Below are 17716 nucleotides of genomic sequence, written 5' to 3'. Positions count from 1 at the left end.
ATAACCAAATACATTCTAAATAAGTTATGTTATCAGAGTTTTGAGAGTGATAGCTTGTCTGTGAATTAGCATGACAGACTATTCCAAATTAAAAAGGAAGCTGTGCTTGAAAATGAACATACATGGTCAGAGCAAGGCAGCCTCCCAAGTAGGTACATAACCTAGGAGTGAGTGCCAGTAAGTGTTCTGAAGGTGGGTGTTCTGTAGCTTGTTGATGAAACTAACACCTGTGGTTAGGGAAGAAAAGGGAACACAAGGCAAGTGACAGTTCTCTCCTGAGTTAACTACTGCATAGCTCCTGTGTCCCCTAGCAGGGTCTTAGTGACAGCTAAGGAAGATACTACTTCCTTAGCCGGAAATGGAGAATTCCTTTAGTAATAATAATTTACTAATAGAGTTTGGTAGAAAACACTTTTTAATTAAAACAATTTACACATTGACACTTATGGCTTAACTAGAATAATTTTTGTCCAAGTTAAAAATGTACTAAGGACAAAACAGAAGACTGATGTATATATAATGTACAGCGTTTGCTCAAAACAGTAGTTAAATTGTAAGAGCTATCAAAGCAAAAGTCCAATTATTGAAGTAATTTAAAAAGTTTTACATAGATGAAAATAATTATCTGAGAAATCAAGAACATATTTAATTGCATCACACACAAACACTGGTATTAAGTCACTTTCCTATGGAATTTCAAAGCATAAGGATGAACTTTTGTACCTAATAAAAACCAACAACTGACTTGATTACTCAGAATACCTTTGAAATGTTATCCCTTAATTTAACAGAGTGATAGTCCATGTTTGTGTGTATGGACTATCTGGTTACTACCTTGGAGCAACTGATGTTTGTTTTTTCTGTATCCTCTGATATGTCTGATAGAGAAACTAAAAATCCCATTCCAATATGGCCATGTTTTCAATTAGGTTTAGTTTCCTTATTTATCACTTATAAGCATCATGGATTGATTCTAATTTAAAAAAAGACACACCTTAATGAGTGTAAAATTAAAAACAAACTAGTTTTAGGTTTTTGTGATTAGTAGCTATAAAGGATTGTAGATGGACTTCCTATATGTATATATAACCAGTCTGTTCTCTTTAGTTCTAACGCCACTGAAATCCCAGTCCTAAAACTAAATTACTTTCAAAAGTAAATTTGTACCTTCTATAACAACCTGGTGGATAGCTAGTTGTCATACAAACTACACATTATTACAAAGAGCAAGCTAATGTAGCACAATGGACTGAGGTTAACTTCTGATAAAAGGAGTGAGTACTTAGAAGTAACATTCATTTTATCATCCATAAAAATGCTCAACTTCTAAAAAACCCACAAACAGTGAAAAGACAGTCTGGTAAATCCAATATTTGTAAAAACTATGCACAAAACCCACGGTATTTGGGAAAGAGGAAAGGTTTATACAAGTAGCAGTTTTAAAACGTAACCGCCCTACTACCAATTACACATTAACGTACACACTAACTGAAAATACATTACCGTCGTGTCTATAAAGCAGGTTAACCTTTCTAAGTAGGTTTCCCTTACTCTTAAACTAGATGACAGAGCTGTTAATACTGCACACGGAAAATTAGCAATAATTGACTTTTACACAAATATAAAGGGTTTTTCTTCCCCCCCCCCCCACTACTTAAACATCAAAACCTATGCTTATAAAACTTTAAACCTTTCAGCAGCCTAAGTATTTCAAATGAAGTCACTCACGACAGACTTCTCACATACTGTTTACATCTCAAGTCTGCCAGCCTAGTTCTCTACTGTAGACTCCTTCAGAGATATCTCAGCCTCTCTCTCTTCTCCAGGTGGCCTAAAATAAAGTGAGAAAAAAAGAAAATCATTACAACTAGGGTTGGGGGGTTTTCTCTTGAGCAAGAAGAGCATTAAATCTGTATCCTATTTAATTTTTAAAAAGGCAAGAAAGACCCACAAAACACACCGCTACCAAAGTAATACACAGATCTGGTGAGATAATCCTAGGATGCATTCTAGATCTGGCACTAACTTTTGTTATGCCAACATAAAAATTGTTTTCCTTCATTGAGTTCCTACCTTGATCCATTTTTCTGAGTAAATATAGGGGCAATTTAATTTTCTACTCTGTAATCACAGCCAGCTGTGGCTGGAAAATTGCTACAAGTTCTTGCCAACCTGTGCAATATAGGGAGACCTTGTCTCAATAAACCTTTTTAGGGTGTTGGAGATGAGATGGGTTCTCACTCAGAAAGATAAAGTTTTCTGATGGATAGAGATTGAACACAGCCTTAACCATTGAACACATCCAGGTCTTCCTCCTGCCTTTTCGATTCAAAAATTTTTTAAAAATTAGTAAGGCTGATGTAGCACACAGCTCCAATTCAAGCCCTCCAGAGGCAGACATTTCTGTGGGTTCAAGACTAGCCTAGTTTACATTGCAACTTCTATGACAGCCAGGGAAATACACAGAAGTCAGATCTTGTCTAAAAGGAGTCTCAGATCTTGTCTAAAAGGAGTCTGGGAAATATAACTGTCACTGGGTGTAGAGGTCAGTGATAGTGTGTCCCTACCATGGTTGAGTCTCAGGAAGAAATACAAAATACACACTATGATATGCTCTTAATACTAATAACTTTGGGGCTTTATTGTGCTAAAATCATGAATAAGAAAAAAATGATGAGCAAAGCTCAATAGTGTACCTCTGTAGTTACAACAGTTGGGTAAGCAAAGGGAGGAGGATATCTCTAGAGTTTGAAGCCAGACTCAGCATCAAAGCAAGAACCTTTACGTTTTCCTACTGTATATAAGTGTTTTTCCTGGGTGTACATTACACAGACAGCTATGAGCTACTACTATCTGGTTGCTGGAAATCAATCCCAAATCCTCTGAAGAGCTAGCACTCTTAACATGTGAGCCATCTATCCAGCCTGCCTGATTTTAACTCAGTGGACCTGGTATACCATGCCTTACTTGGTCTTACTGCTGGCCTCACGGCTGTCTTTGCTGTCTTCGTTACTGTCACCATTGTGTTGAGGATGACTACTTTCTTGAGCATCAGATCCTCCATTTAGGCTCTTCGTACCTTTCGAATGGAAAAACTGTTAGCACTATACAAAATAATACACTAAATTATCTTAAAAAGTCAGAGCATGGCCCTCCAGGTGCTAACTCATTACATTTAGGAAAAATGTTAAATGGTATAACTCTGTAGTACACACTAGCATGTAGTTTTGTTTTTTATTTTATTTTTGGAGAACCAAATTTTGTATTAATAGTATTTTAGAGAATAATGTGCTTAACGTATCCAAATGACAAGCCTGGGCATTTTCCTGTAAAACCCACTAATAAATCTCTATCAAATAAGTGAGATTTTTTTTTGTTATTGTTTTGTCTTGAAAGATAAGCATATGCTTGTTAAAGTGCTTTTAACATTGAATTGGGGAGGCTGATAATGGTATTCTATTCTTAGGTAAATTCTGAATCACAATGTCTGGAGTTTAATATTTTTAAATATACTCTGGTTGACACAGTGGCTGTACAAGACCACAACATGTGCATATTAAGCAGCCCTTTATCCAATACATTTGGAACCTGCAGTGATGTTTATAGGACTCAATATTGCATCTAAAATGCACTGCCTTCATGACAGTGTTATTCACTGACATATAACAAAGCATGGGTGTGTGTCAACCATCTATTTGGATAATCTGCTATTGACTGTCATCACTGTTCCTGACTCCATTTAGATGCTACCTATCACTAGCCAACTGTTTTCTTATAGCACAATAGAATATAGCTTCTATCAACAAACACATTACCACTTAATTAAAAGTCATATACTATTAATACAGTGTATAACGTACTTGGGGTAACTAAATGACACTGAAAACATTGGCCAAAGTACCTTTTGGCTATGATCAGAAAGAAATAAGCAGCACTTTCAGCTCTGCCTGGGATGCAGCAATTATGGTCGTATGCTAACTATACATTTTATTTTTTACCTAAGGCAAATAAGGGAGGGAGGGAATTGACTGGTTCTCTAGAAAACATTCTGATTTTCCTCAGAAGTCATCAACAATGTTTTTGTTAGAAGTTTCCTTCATAATGCCCATCATAACATTCTTGCAGGCCATATACAAGTATACTCTGTGTCAATGGCATCCCCATTGTTACTATATTTCAGCTGTTTCAAGGTCAGTGAAAGTACAGTGTAGCCTCATTACTGATAGAGTCCTACATTTCTAACATTAACAAAACCATTTGCAAAAGCAACCCTGGCAAACAATTGAGGAGCAGGGAAAGCAGCAGCTGAACATATCACATACCTGTTTGTTCCTTTTCTAGCTTTTTGTTTGGCCCTTTCTTCCCCTGATCTTTGGTTTTATTTGCTTCCTCATGCTGTCTTTGTTCAGCAAGAGATTTGTTCAGCACTTGAGTGATGACAGAATCTCCTTCACCAACCAAAAACATATTCTTAAACTTGTTATATAACATTGTAGACTTTTCCATGATAACTTGACTGACTTTGAACCGACGTATCTGAGAAAACAGTAGTAGTCATAGTTATTTTCCCTAATTTATTTAAACTTCCTTTAAAAGTGATGAACTGAGAAAAGATGTTAGATTTCCAGGTGAAGGCACTTACTTTCTTCAGGGTTGTGATCATCTCTGTATGTTTCTGAGCTTGTTGCATTGTTACCTGAAGTGAAGCAAGTTCATCCAGTGCCTCAATGCATCTGTTCACATCCTTCATGACAAAACAGCAATTTCATAACTGTTAATTACCAAAGCAGCTATGTCATCTACTTCTGAAGATCTTAAAAGCTCTTAAGGTGGTACAAAAATGGCCAGGTATTGTTCCTTTTATCTTAACCTTACACACTTAAGTCATGTGAGAAGATACATACAGCTATTAGAGCAGTGCATGGTAAATGAGGTTAAACACTTACTAGGTTATCAATTTTGAGTGAATTTTTAATTTCAGCATGTATCCTTTGAAGTCGAGAATCCATTGATGTTTCTATAAATTGAAATATGTGAAAAATAGTGAATAGTTTTTCTCCACACCATATCTCTGTACAGTCTAACATATAAAAGTAATGGTGGTTTATAAAAATTTTCTTCATAATCTTTAAGAAACCCATATAGTTCAATAGTGTAAAAGGTTACCTGCTAATTTTCATATATGGTTCCAAGAAGAAACGTGGCATAAAAGTACAAAATTACAGCACAGCACATTTGTTCAGATGATGAACTCCTACTCCTACATGTCAGCTCTTAAGTTCCTGCTTCACCTTGCACATTTTAACTGCAAGGTATTTATCAAAGCTTCCAGCTCTTAGCTGAGCTGCACAACTGACAAATAAGCATTAAGATATTAGCAGGTTTACTTTAATTGCTTAAATTAAAATGCAATTATCTAAGAACATGAAATGGGATTCCAAAAGTCATTTTAAAATTGTAAATTTTGTGCTTATTTACTGTTTCTTTAAAGTCGGGATCCCACTCTGTACCCCTGGTTGGCTTGGAACTTGAGGTTCTCCTGGCTGTGCCTCCATAAATGCTAGGAGTCCAGGCATGTGCCATCACATCCAGCTTCCTTTAATCTTTTTTCTGTGTAATTTTGTATGTCTTAGAAAGTAAAATAACTAACCTCGCTTCTTCTCCACTTTCTTAACTTCTGGCTTCTTTCCTTCATCTTTATTCTGCCTATCAAATGTTAACACAAATATTTCAAAACACTGTAACTTTGTGACTGAGGTTAGCAGATGCCCATATTCCCCTGTGTAAAAGTTTAAAAAAAAAAATGGTCCTTAAAAATACATCAGCCTACAAAACAGGACACTGACTCGTTTCTAGAATTATGTAGTTCCATTAACAGGAATAAAAACAAAACTCAAACATACTAAACTACTCTTTCAGTGACATCACAATTTGACTTTGAAGCAGTCACAGTGGAATACTAAAAATCCAATTTCAGGATCATTGGACAAACAATACACAGTGGCAAAAGAGGGTCTACAAATTCTTAATGAATTTTAAATCAACTTCCTTTAGTCCATTTTTTTTAAGGCATATTAAAGTAGATCAGTTACAATGTACCCCACCATCTCCAAAGGACAGGTAATTCAAGGGACTTAGAAATTAGCTTCAATAGTAAATAGACCTGCTTTAAGCTAATACTACTGTTTTTGTCTCTTTAAGTTGCAGAGGAGGCCATTGTCTTCAAGGTAAATGACATCCACTAATGTTTACATACCATTTCATAAGTGAAAAAGTACCATTTTACTAAGATTAACAAAAAAGAACCGTTTGAATTAGAAATTTTGCTTTCTAGTACCTTGGCTTGGCATTCAGGCCTTATTATGAACCAATTAAAATAGACAAGAACAAAAAAATACCTAAAAATCAGGTTTTTTTTTTTAAAAAAAAACTTTATTTTAAAATTTTGGTTACAATTTCAATTTTTTTACTTAACAAGTCTACTGTTTAATCTCTCAGGTTTAAAAAGAAAAAAACCAAGACTCTAAAGAACTTAACAACAAAAGAATGTCAAGGGAAGGGCACACCTGCCCCAGTTTTCAAGAACGTAATAGCTATTCCAGTTTAACACCTAGCTTCAAAACAAAATGAGTTTTCATATTTTCTAAATGAAATAATGTACAACCACCGTCTTCATCTATTGTTTGTTATAACTTCAAACACAAAGCTTCATTTTAAGCTTGGCTAAAAAAAAAAAAAAAAAAAAAAAAAAAAAAAAAGGAATGTTGGCCAACCTTAATATGTAGTGTGTACCTTACAGGATATTTTGTTAACAATCATAACACAGTTAATAATGCCATTAATAGTGAAGTCCTCAATTTAGAATCTGGAACATTTCTTCCATCAAGGGGGGAGGGGGAAATTCAGTCCAATGAGTCTGTCTCAAGATCTTCATCGCTTGTGTGCTCCACTTGTATTCTCTTTTCAGTTACTGGATTAATGCTTTGAGCCCAAAATGAGATATAGTTTTATTACTGTAGATTACATGTTGTTTGGCTGGGAATACAATACAATAAACTTTATTTTGCATAATGCATTTCACACAAGTTGCATCTGAAATGCTTTACAGAGCAAAACTGTCCAAGTACAAAGTTTTGTAATAACAGGAGAAGGAAAGAAAACACAAATATTAGAATTTGAGAAAGTTACATTGGAGGACATTCAAAAGAAACTGAAATACAAAAAAGATATCTTGAGATTCTGAAGAAGAATTGGGCTAGATTCACTAAGCAACAACTAATTTATGCCTGAATTCTGGGAGCACAAAGTTAAAAGCAACAATAGTCACAGTATTCAGTGGAGAGAAAGGACAGGAATAATGGCATTTACAGATGTGGCCATGATGTGGCATTTTAATCATTTTTTAAAACTCCCACAAGTAGCGAAACTGCTCTGTATCCTCCAAATAGCTACAGAAGCAGAGACAATGAATGTACCTCTAAAAATGGTTACTTTGTAGATACATCATAAAAACATGAAGAAATGTTTTTACTAGTTGCCACTGTATAAGTGACCTATAACATGTTTTTAAATTATCTCCTCACTACCAATAAAAAGCCCAGGAAAGTTTACTAAGAGTATGACACTTTATAAATGAGAACAAGGGACTGTGAAACTAGAAACTAGGAAAACAAGTGTACAAGAGACATGAAGTCTAATTATTGCAATAACGTCCTTGTACTGAGAAAATAGAAAGTTCTCATAGTAAATGTATATCCAAGCTTCATTCATATAGTATCTATCAAATGCAAGCCTTTGGGCTTACTTTTATCAGCTTCCAGGTTTCCAACTGGGATTGCATTCTTTCATCACCAATAAATTTTCATAATTCTATGTTTAACATATTATATAAAACCTAACTCTACTTTCACTTATATTACAAAACAGTTCACAAGAGGATTACCTCAGTGAATTTCATCCTCTGAAAAAAGAATAGAGCTGAAATATAGCACATATGGAAGATTTTCTACTATGGGAAGTCACTTTAAAAGTCTTCATTAGCTCTGGGAAATGAGAGGCCACTTAAAGGCTTTAACACTACTCTTTAAAAAAGAATGCAAGATTGAAAACTAAAAAGGATACTTACTGCTCAGTTTCCATTTGTTCCTCTTGCTTTCGTTTCCGATCTGCAGCTTCTTTCTCATGTTGGCCTTTTAGCATGTTCCTCCTGTGAGCAGTCTGGAAGTTTCTTCCACCCTTTCTCTTCTGTTTGAGAATAGGTTGGATTTATTAACTCTCAAGCTGGTGGTTTGAGACTAATTACAATCATGGTAGGTAGGGAAAAAAGCAACTAAGCTTAAGCCCATGCTTAAATAAACAAGAGCACAGATATACTGACTGTATATGAGCCTGTTACTCTCCTTCAGAAATGAGCTAAGAAGCTACCAAATTAAAATGTTTAGCTTTGAGCAAGGCCATGATGGCACACACCTTTAATCTCAGCACTTAGCAGACAGAGGCCAGGTAGACCCCTGTGAGTTCAAGGCTAGCCAGGTCTGCAAAGCAAGTTAGCCAGGGTTGACAAGTTAGACCCTGTCTCAAACCTGCTAGTCCCTCCAAAATCTAGGCTTCTAAAATATCGAGAGAAATCAGATAAAAAAGCCCATATACACACCTCAAGAGTTAATGTCATCCAAATAAAATTATATTTTACTAACAAAATTACAGTAAGAAAAGATTAAAGTTTAATGTATAAATACACCTCTTGTGTCTTTGATCACAGTCATCTGGGTTATCAGCCTGTTTATATAGCTGGAGTACTGGAAGTATATCTAATTTCTTGAAATTATACGATAAGGAAGCAGGATAAATTTAAAATATAAAAACATTTCAAATAAGCCTTATTGGAATTCTATTAGGAAAAATAAACCCCAAAACCTTTAACAAATATTAAACATTATCTAGAAAACAAACTTAGAATGTATTTGGGGAAATAGCTCAGTGGATTAAATGCTTCCTGTCCAAGAATGAGGACCTGCCTTCAGATCCCAAAGCATCCCTGTAAAAGTTGAGTATGACTCAGAACCTGTGCTTCGGGGTGGCAGCGATGGAGAATAAGAACACAGGTAGATAAGCTAACCAACCAGTCTAGCTTCAGATTCATTGAGACCCTGTCTCAGAAAACGTAAAAGGGGTGGGGTCAAATAGATGACACCACTTAGGCACAACTAGAGGGAGGGTCATCCTTATCTCTGGTTCCAAGAGATCTCTCTACACATAAACACATATTGCAGGCAAAGCATTTACATTTAAAAAAAAAAATAATTAGCATGAGGAAGAGGGAGTGGGGACATTGCTCAGCAGTTAAAGAGGACCAAAGTCTGTATCCCCAAAACTCAAAATTTTCACATAATTGTTGTGGCCCACCTATAATTACAGCCATGGTAGGCAGATACACATGACCTCCATATCAAAGTTGCCACCAAGATTAGCCACATGAGTCCAGAGTTTGCTGGAGAGACACTTCTTAATGAATTAAGAACAATGGAGAGAGACTACCCATATCAACCTTAGGCCTCTACATACTATATGTTGTACAAACATCGCATGCAGAAATACATGGGGAGACAAACAGGCAAGAAATGTTGAATGTGAATCTGCTACCTTTTCACCTTCTTGATCATCTTCGTCTTCTGAATCAGAGGTTGATGTAACCCCTGGTTTAGCTAAATTTTTCCGTTTAGATTCAACTTCTTTCTTTCCCTCTTTCTTATCTGGTTCTTTTCTTGGCTTCTCTTCTTCCTTTTGGCCTTCCTCCTCCTTTTTGAGCTGCTTTTTAGGTTGTTTTTCCTCTGGCCCCTTTTTTTTACTTTTGTCTTCATCAATAACCCTATATTAAGAGTACAACAGTGGAAGATTCATTTATACGTTGTCTTTTTGGAGGGAATTATTTATATACACATGTGTATGTGTGAGAAGAGGTAAGCTGCTGGCATGGGTGCTGGGAACCAAACTGCTCCACTGGAAGAACAGAAGGCACTTGTAACTGCTAAGCCATCTCTTCAGCCTTTATATACACTCTCCTTTGCCAAACAAGTATTTCAGGGGGAAAAAACCTTGGCAAAGTTTATTTTTTTTAAAAAAAAAAGACAGTTTACCATACTATTATAAAATGGACTTTTTATTATGTACAACTTTTGGCTGTTTCTTGCTCCTATTCAGCATATATTCCAACACTGAGGTATAACACAAGACCCCATTTAATAGAATTACATTTCACATGTTTATAAAAATATTTGTTTTAGAAATAAAATCAGTCATTTGTATGGATTAAACATAATGTTAAATAAATGACCAGTTACTTTTATTAAGTAAATTGTCATACAAGCCATGAAGTTCCCACACCGAATAGTGACATGCATGGTTCAACCAGTCTGTTTAACACAAGAACCTTCAAATCTATTTTCTCTGCAGTTTTGAAGTATATTAACTGTTACTGTACCTACATTTTTAAAGAGACAACAGTTTTACTATGTTACCCATGCTGGCTGCAAATGCCAAGGGACACATGAAGAATACAGTCTTGCAAAACAAAAAACAAAAAAATCTTATTTTTGTGGTGGTAGTGGATTTTCCCTTTAAGAGTACTGTAACAACTAGCTTGAAAAGAAAGCTCTTGAAAAGTTCTATTTTGATTGAAAAATACCAGCTCTACTCAGGTGCAGAAAAATGGCTCAGTGGTAAAAAGTGCTTTTTGTTCTTTCAGAAAACCAGAGTTTGCTTCCCCAGGCTAACCTGGTGGCTCACCACTGTGAGTTTCAGACCTGATCCCTTTGTCTGACTAAGAGCACTTGTGATGTATACCACAGTAAGTCCATTCCTAAGTCATCCCTACAAAAACCTTTAAAACACAATTATCACAACAGTCTCTCCTTGTCCTGATTATTATATCCCTTCTCAAGTTTCTCAGAGAAATTCAAGGTAAACAGAATCTAAGTGGGAAAAGATAACTATATAAAAAAAAAGAAAACACCAACCCAGGAGATGGCTCAGAGGGCACAGATGCTTGCCACTAAGGCCAAGTTATATGATTTTGATTCCCTGGAACCATATGGTAAAATGGCCACAGATCTTGTGGTACTTGAACACATATATGAAATAAATAGAATATAATAAAAATGATTTATAAAAAGGAAAACAATACTTCTTTCTGTGGTAACTAAATTTTTATACTATTTTAAAGAACCTATTACATCTGGACAATATTCAAATATAATCTGCACAGAAAATTTTTCAGCAGCTTACCTTGCCCAAGTTCCCTGTTTGTTATCATGCACCCCCCCCCCCCCCCCCAGTAACATAGCAGACTTCAATTCCTTTAAACACAAGCCCTTCTCCGGTCTCTCATCAGTTTTAGAGAGAAAACAGTGATAGAAACAAGTACTATATAAGACAAAAAGGAAAAAAAACTTACAAACACAATACATTAAGAGTATTTTTCTACTATTTACAAATGTTTCAATAATTTTGTACTTAAAACAAACTCACATGTCACTTTCTGAAGGACAGGGCTGTTTTACCACTTTAGGTCTGCCTCTTGGTTTTGGAATCTTGACTTCAGTAGCTAATTTTCACATAGAAAAAAAAAACAATTTTGTTCTTAATGCAAGGCTTATGTAGAATACAAATGTTACATTTTTATATATACACACACACATATGTATATACACATACATATGTACATATACATATATACACACATATATAAACATATATCCACATATATACATATATCCACATCCTAGAAACTAGTGACCCCAGGGATAAAGAAAGTGACAATTTAATGATTAACAATAAATTTCCATTTGTCCTTATGTTTGACAGAGATTGAAAACTGGGAAACTACAGTTGGGATGGAATGTATGGGAAAAATGTATGTATAGTCTCACTCATTCAGAATTTGCATATCTATCACCAATATGTGTACTATACATCTTTGAAACCTTAGCAGAATTCACAAAGATCTTTATCATCACCAGTTTGATGCATTATAACACTATAAAACATATACATTTCTTTCCAACTTGACTATTCCCCTTAATGTTTTTCAGTAAGGATACTATTGTGATGTAAGAGGGAAAAAAATTAACTATCTAGTTGATTTTCAGTGTTGTATTCAGTATTAGGAAGAATAATTCAAGATTATTTCCAAATTATCTAATCAATACTAATCCTATCAGAATGTGATAATCTGAAAGTGAAAAGTAAAATAAGCCCACTATTCATGGTATTTTTAAACTCACTAGATAAACTTTTCAGTATTCGGAGAGATTTTAATTTAATTTGGAGACAAAAGAAACCACAATTATTTCAAACTTAATAGCTATCACAAGCAGAAACCATTTTTCTCCTTTGAAATTATTCTTGTATATAACCTATCTACAATGACCTTTTCTCAGACATGTAAGCACAGTGGTAATTCTGTAAAACTCCATATCCTGCTGATACCACAGAAATAGTCATACAAAAAACTGCCTGATGACTAATTTCTCCAGCCTCATCTATGTCCATGTTAAAAGTGATAATGTGACTGTCTTTAATCAAATTCTGTTAATATTATTCTAGAACACTTGAGCCAGCAATGTTTTAATGGACTGGAATATTAATCACAACCAAGCGAGTATTTAAGCATTAATGAACCTACCAGCAGGTCTTCCTCTCTTAGGACTTGCTTTCACATTAGAAGCGGTTGCTGCAGTCACCATTCCCGCCTCTTCAATGTCTACTTGTTTTTCAGCCTGAATTACAAAAATATAATTAATTTAGTAAAATTATAAGCATAGAAGCATAATTTCTGTATGATTTTTATTACTTTTGAACAATCAACATATCATTTCAGTGTTTTCAATCACCTTTTTAGAAATTTCCGAACCTCAATCATTTGAAAAAAATAAGTAACATTTTTGATACAATATGAATACCAAAGTATAATGTGATTATACTATAACGATTCACATTGCTACTTCTAACTAATTAACTTTGCTTTATGTTTCAACTGAGACTGACATCTGATGCTATTTTATTTTCTAATAGAAAACTACAAGGCTGAAAAGTTAGTGGCCTCAAATGAGAATCAGCTATTACTGATTTTAAGTCTTTCAGGAAAATAAAAGTTTAAGAACCATCAATTAGATATGAAAACATGAGGATATAGATGGTAATGGTTATAACTGCAAAGGGATGAACAAAATTGAAGAAAGTCAACTGAAGCACTGAAGGACATTAAACAGCCGCTTGAACTTGAGTATTAATGCACCAATCAGAGCAAGAATGTTTACAAAAACACACAGAACCCCATTCAATTACTAAGAAAATTATCAATATATTTACAAAAAACAGCATTGCTTTTGTTTACTTTTATTTGAGGGGCAGATAAGTATTGTATCTCATCATGTAGACAGCCCAGACTAGCCTTAAAACTATCTTTTCCTGCCTCAGGGATTCCTGCCAACTGGGATTATAGGCATGCCACCAGGCCCAGGTCGATCTACCTTTAATCAATGATGCCCAAGATAAAGAATGATATCTGCCTCTTAAGAATTTATGCATAATGCATACTCAAATTATTAAAACTGACCCAAGGTTACTCTTTGATTGTTCTCAGAAACAAAACAAACTTTCTCATGAGATCTCAGGTTAAGAATATATAAGATCATGCTGCCCTAATTCCAGATCTGAACCTGCACCCTCATATTAAAGAGCCAGACATCTGTAGTTCCATAAAGCTCCAGAGATGCCAAAGGTTAAACTCTTCCTGAAGACTTAGTAATTGGTCAGGAGTTCTTTAAAATTAGGTTTAAACAGATCGGCTCAAGGGCAAAAAGAACTTATTCACTTACCCTTTCTGCATTTGGAAATAAGTTGAAAGCAAGTTAAGAATTACAGGTACAATGGATCATTTGAGAAGATGCCAATAAACAGTGAAACATTCATCAATAATTAATACAGTAAAAAAAACCCAACTCTAATATTAAACAAAGATTGGCCCTACCATGGATTGTTTATGACTATTACTGCAAAATCATGTAAGTAAAAGCTACCACTATTCAGGAAAATATTTTATCCAGAGTAGTTATTTGAAATACATGCATGAATATCTTTAATGTTCACATTCTAGCTAGACTGCTAGTATAAGTAACTTATTTAACTGAAACCTCTAACAGTGGATTTATTTCTCATTGTTACCCTGATCCTGCTTTTCAACTCTGTCTTTCCTCTTTCCTAAAGCCATTCCATATCCATCAGAGAACCACTGTTCATATCCTTTTCCAAGCCCTCATCCTTGCCTTGCTGTGCATATTTCACAAATCCCCAACAAAGACTAAGCTAATAAACACTAGGAAGACAGGAGGGATAGGATACACATATGAAATTATTGTCTTTGAAGTTGGGATCTCAAATCTATGGTTAGTCCTTTGACCTTCTACTGCAAGTCCTGAGTAGCTAACAGACTTGTAGCCACTTAATGGCTGAACCAAAATCAGAATAGCAAAGGAAAATATAGCCAGAAAGAATTCCCTTGATTTCCAAGTCCGTTCCTGACACACATCTCCTCTTCCTTCTTAAGTCAACCTCTTCAAAGTGGGTGTTTCTCTTACGCATTTACTTATGTAATTATCATTTTTCCTAGTTTTGAAAGAAAAAAAGATTTTAATGCCACTTCATATTAAATGTTTCCCTGCATATATGTAATGCAAAGCCCTGATTTATTACTGCATTACTTCCCCTATTTCTTGAGATTTAAAATATACCTTCAACTACCATTAAACATTTATTCTCCAACCTACTTAATTTTATTTCTGTCCTTAACACCTAAACAAAACTCCATACTCCAGAATAGACTAATTACCAAATATCTTTCTGGATTCTTTGTACTAGGACACTACTGTCAACTCCCTTGTTACTTTTCCCTTTCTTTCTTAGCTAGATAACTTCCGGTTTCTCTTCATGGTTTTTCCAAGTCAACATTTCATAGAGGCATGGTTCCCTCATCTCTATTATATCCTGTCTCAATTCTGGCTTCTGCCTCTATCCCAGTCAACATATTCTTTGTATCTCTAATATCTTACCTTGATAGCAGTGGTTGTCTCTCTTCCCTCTTTTATACTGTAATCATAGGTATCTTCACTACAATTCCCAAGAGTACTTAACTTTTTCCTCTGAACACAAACCAACATGCTCCATATCCCCAATCAAGTATACAGTCACTAAAGTAAACACCTTGGAGTCTTCCCACATTCTGCTCCATTCCTTATAGCATCAATCATTTACCAACTTAACTTGCTGAAGTGTTATAAATTCCATCTCAAACTAACAAAAATAAGTATCTTGATGTAAGGAATTTAATGCTAATTCCTAAGGCCTTTCATGACCTATTCAGTTACTAGGTCACTCTTACAGCCCCTCATCTTAACTGTTACATGCAATTAAGCAAATAAGCTTTTTGGCTTCCCTGTATATATCAAAGTTACATATATATTATGCTATTGTCTATTAGATGTGAAAGTATTATCTTAAAAGAACAATGCACATACCTCAATTTAGGAGTATTTAATTAGGATGGGCATGTAATTCAGCAATGGACCTTGCCTAGCATGTTCAAGCAAGCCCAAGCACCACAGAACAAAAACACCCATTGATTTAAAATGCTAGCAAACAAAGCTTGGGGTGTTCACTCTGTGGCAGAGCTTTTGCTTATAGCATGTTGAAAGCTCTAGGTTTGATCAACATAAAAAACCACATACAGCCGGGCAGTGGTGGCACACGCCTTTAATCCCAGCACTTGGAAGGCAGAGGCAGGTGGATTTCTGAGTTCGAGGCCAGCCTGGTCTACAGAGTGAGTTCCAGGACAGTCTAGGGCTACACAGAGAAACCCTGTCTCAAAAAACCAAAAACACATACATCAAAATGCTAACAAATCATCTATGCCTTCAGTAAGCCATAATGGTTGCCTTACCTTGGTGTTGATGGCTACAACTTATCAGCAATGGTAGTTACTAAACGTAGGGGTACCTGTGGCAGTTTCTTAAAAGGAAACAAAATGAAATCTATCCCATCAACTGATTTATTCCATGCACAGAAAATTTCGTTGTAGAATGCGATGATTGATTTTTTTTTTAATATTTTTTTTTACCTACAGACTTCTTTCAAATTGGGGTTAAATGTCTCAAAATCCGATGCTGCTTTGTCAGCCACTTACATAATATCTGAAATCCTTTAATGTCATTTCAACATGTATAGTACCTTCACAAGGAGACTGTCAAATCACTCTCACTGCTAATCCACAAGTACTGATGGTTTTATTCACAGGCATGATTATTCTTACTGTATACTTGTACATTTCCATCACATCACTGCCCCTGGGCAACCAGGTGGACAGTCAGTGAAGATCTGCAGAAAGCAGTCTTTTCCTGAGCAGTGGGACACCACAAGGGAATAGAATACCCCGTTAACCATGCTGTGAACATCTGCCATTGGGCTTTTTTCTTTAATTTATAATGAAGAGGCAAGGTTCATTTAGTGTAAGTGCCAAATGTCCTAGGATCTCTAAAGTGGGTTCATATTCAAGTCATTAGTAGTTCCGGACCCTAGGCTTTGAATACAGAAACTGAATTCCTAGCTGCAACTTCTTCCAAAGTAAAGCTGTCTTCAATGAACATTTCATTGGGTGTGAGCACATTGTTCAGTTTTCTAGATCTAGGTAACTTACTGGAGCCTCTCACAACAGCACATGCTACTCCTTGAAGCTTCATGGTGTGGAGACAGCTTCCTGCTGCACCCACCAGCCACCAGCTGACCCAGGAGAGCTCCATCTGTACTTTTTTTAAAAGCAAAACAAAAGAACCTCCCTCAGCCTTCAGAGAATTGAAGACAGCTTTGCCCTGGATTGGGATTTGGCTTACAGCAGCATTTGACTGGCTTTAATCGTCTGTCCTCAGCAGCAGTAGCCTGTTGTACGTGCTGAGAATTCCACAATTCACTTGAGCAACACTCTGAATTTTGTACAAGAATTTTTCCTTTGAACTTGCATTTACACCTTAGCTTATTGGCCCAAGCAGCTCAGTTTTCAGCCTACTTCAGTGTTTAACATACCCTTCTCTAAGGTTTATACCTTTAGCATTTATACCTTTTAGTTTAAAGAGTCCTCTCGGACTTTCTCCACCTGAAGATCTAGAGGCTTTTGTACACTGACTAATCCCAGTATTTTTCTAAGAATGGCCTGTAAGGGGGAGCAGTCAACATTTTTCAGTTAAGATGCTGTCTTATGTAAGCAGTGTGTGGTGGCTCAAGAATTACAGATCATTAGTCTATCTTAATAGATATAAAAAAATCTATAAATAATTAACAAAATGTGACAGAAAGTGAATACATACTTTTATAAATACTAGCTCAGCAGGGTAGCACAGATTTTCAGTTTGTAAAACTTTGTGGGCTGGGCATACACCTTTAATCCCACCTCTCAGGGAGCAGAGGCAGGTGATTTCTGTGGGTTTAAGGACAACCTGGTCTACATGGAGTTCCAGGACAGCCTGGTATACATAAAGAGACCTGTCTCAAAAATAAATAAATAAACCAAGCAAAGAAAAAAAACAAACCTCAGTTTATATTGCAAAGTCCAGTATAACACACAAAGCTCAAGAAAATGAAGCATTTATGTATTTTCCTATTGTAATTTTAA

At 35.5% G+C, this 17716-nt stretch overlaps 1 protein-coding gene across 4 annotated transcripts in view; it reads right to left on the bottom strand.

Moving 5' to 3' along the window:
- Positions 1-397: 397 nt before the first annotated feature.
- The window catches only part of Psip1 (PC4 and SRSF1 interacting protein 1), a 32617-nt gene continuing 15298 nt past the window's right edge, over positions 398-17716 (bottom strand). Inside the window, exons 7-16 of one of the 4 annotated variants that reach the window (XM_034503133.2) lie at positions 12683-12776; positions 11527-11602; positions 9643-9868; positions 8126-8244; positions 5651-5706; positions 4947-5017; positions 4643-4744; positions 4323-4536; positions 2968-3079; positions 398-1831 (exon numbers count right to left, since the gene is read on the bottom strand). In XM_034503133.2, the coding sequence (XP_034359024.1) occupies positions 1771-1831; positions 2968-3079; positions 4323-4536; positions 4643-4744; positions 4947-5017; positions 5651-5706; positions 8126-8244; positions 9643-9868; positions 11527-11602; positions 12683-12776 (1131 nt within the window). In that variant the 3' untranslated portion in view covers positions 398-1770. Of the gene's footprint in view, positions 1832-2967; positions 3080-4322; positions 4537-4642; positions 4745-4946; positions 5018-5650; positions 5707-6724; positions 7116-8125; positions 8245-9642; positions 9869-11526; positions 11603-12682; positions 12777-17716 lie in introns of those variants that run through there. The other 3 variants (XM_034503136.2, XM_034503135.2, XM_034503134.2) reach the window with 3 other exon arrangements.

This window comes from Arvicanthis niloticus, chromosome 5 (assembly GCF_011762505.2).
Source record: "Arvicanthis niloticus isolate mArvNil1 chromosome 5, mArvNil1.pat.X, whole genome shotgun sequence".
Classification (NCBI taxonomy): domain Eukaryota; kingdom Metazoa; phylum Chordata; class Mammalia; order Rodentia; family Muridae; genus Arvicanthis; species Arvicanthis niloticus.
Note: the sequence above shows the minus strand (reverse complement) of the source record. Positions and strands in the feature narration are given on the sequence as shown.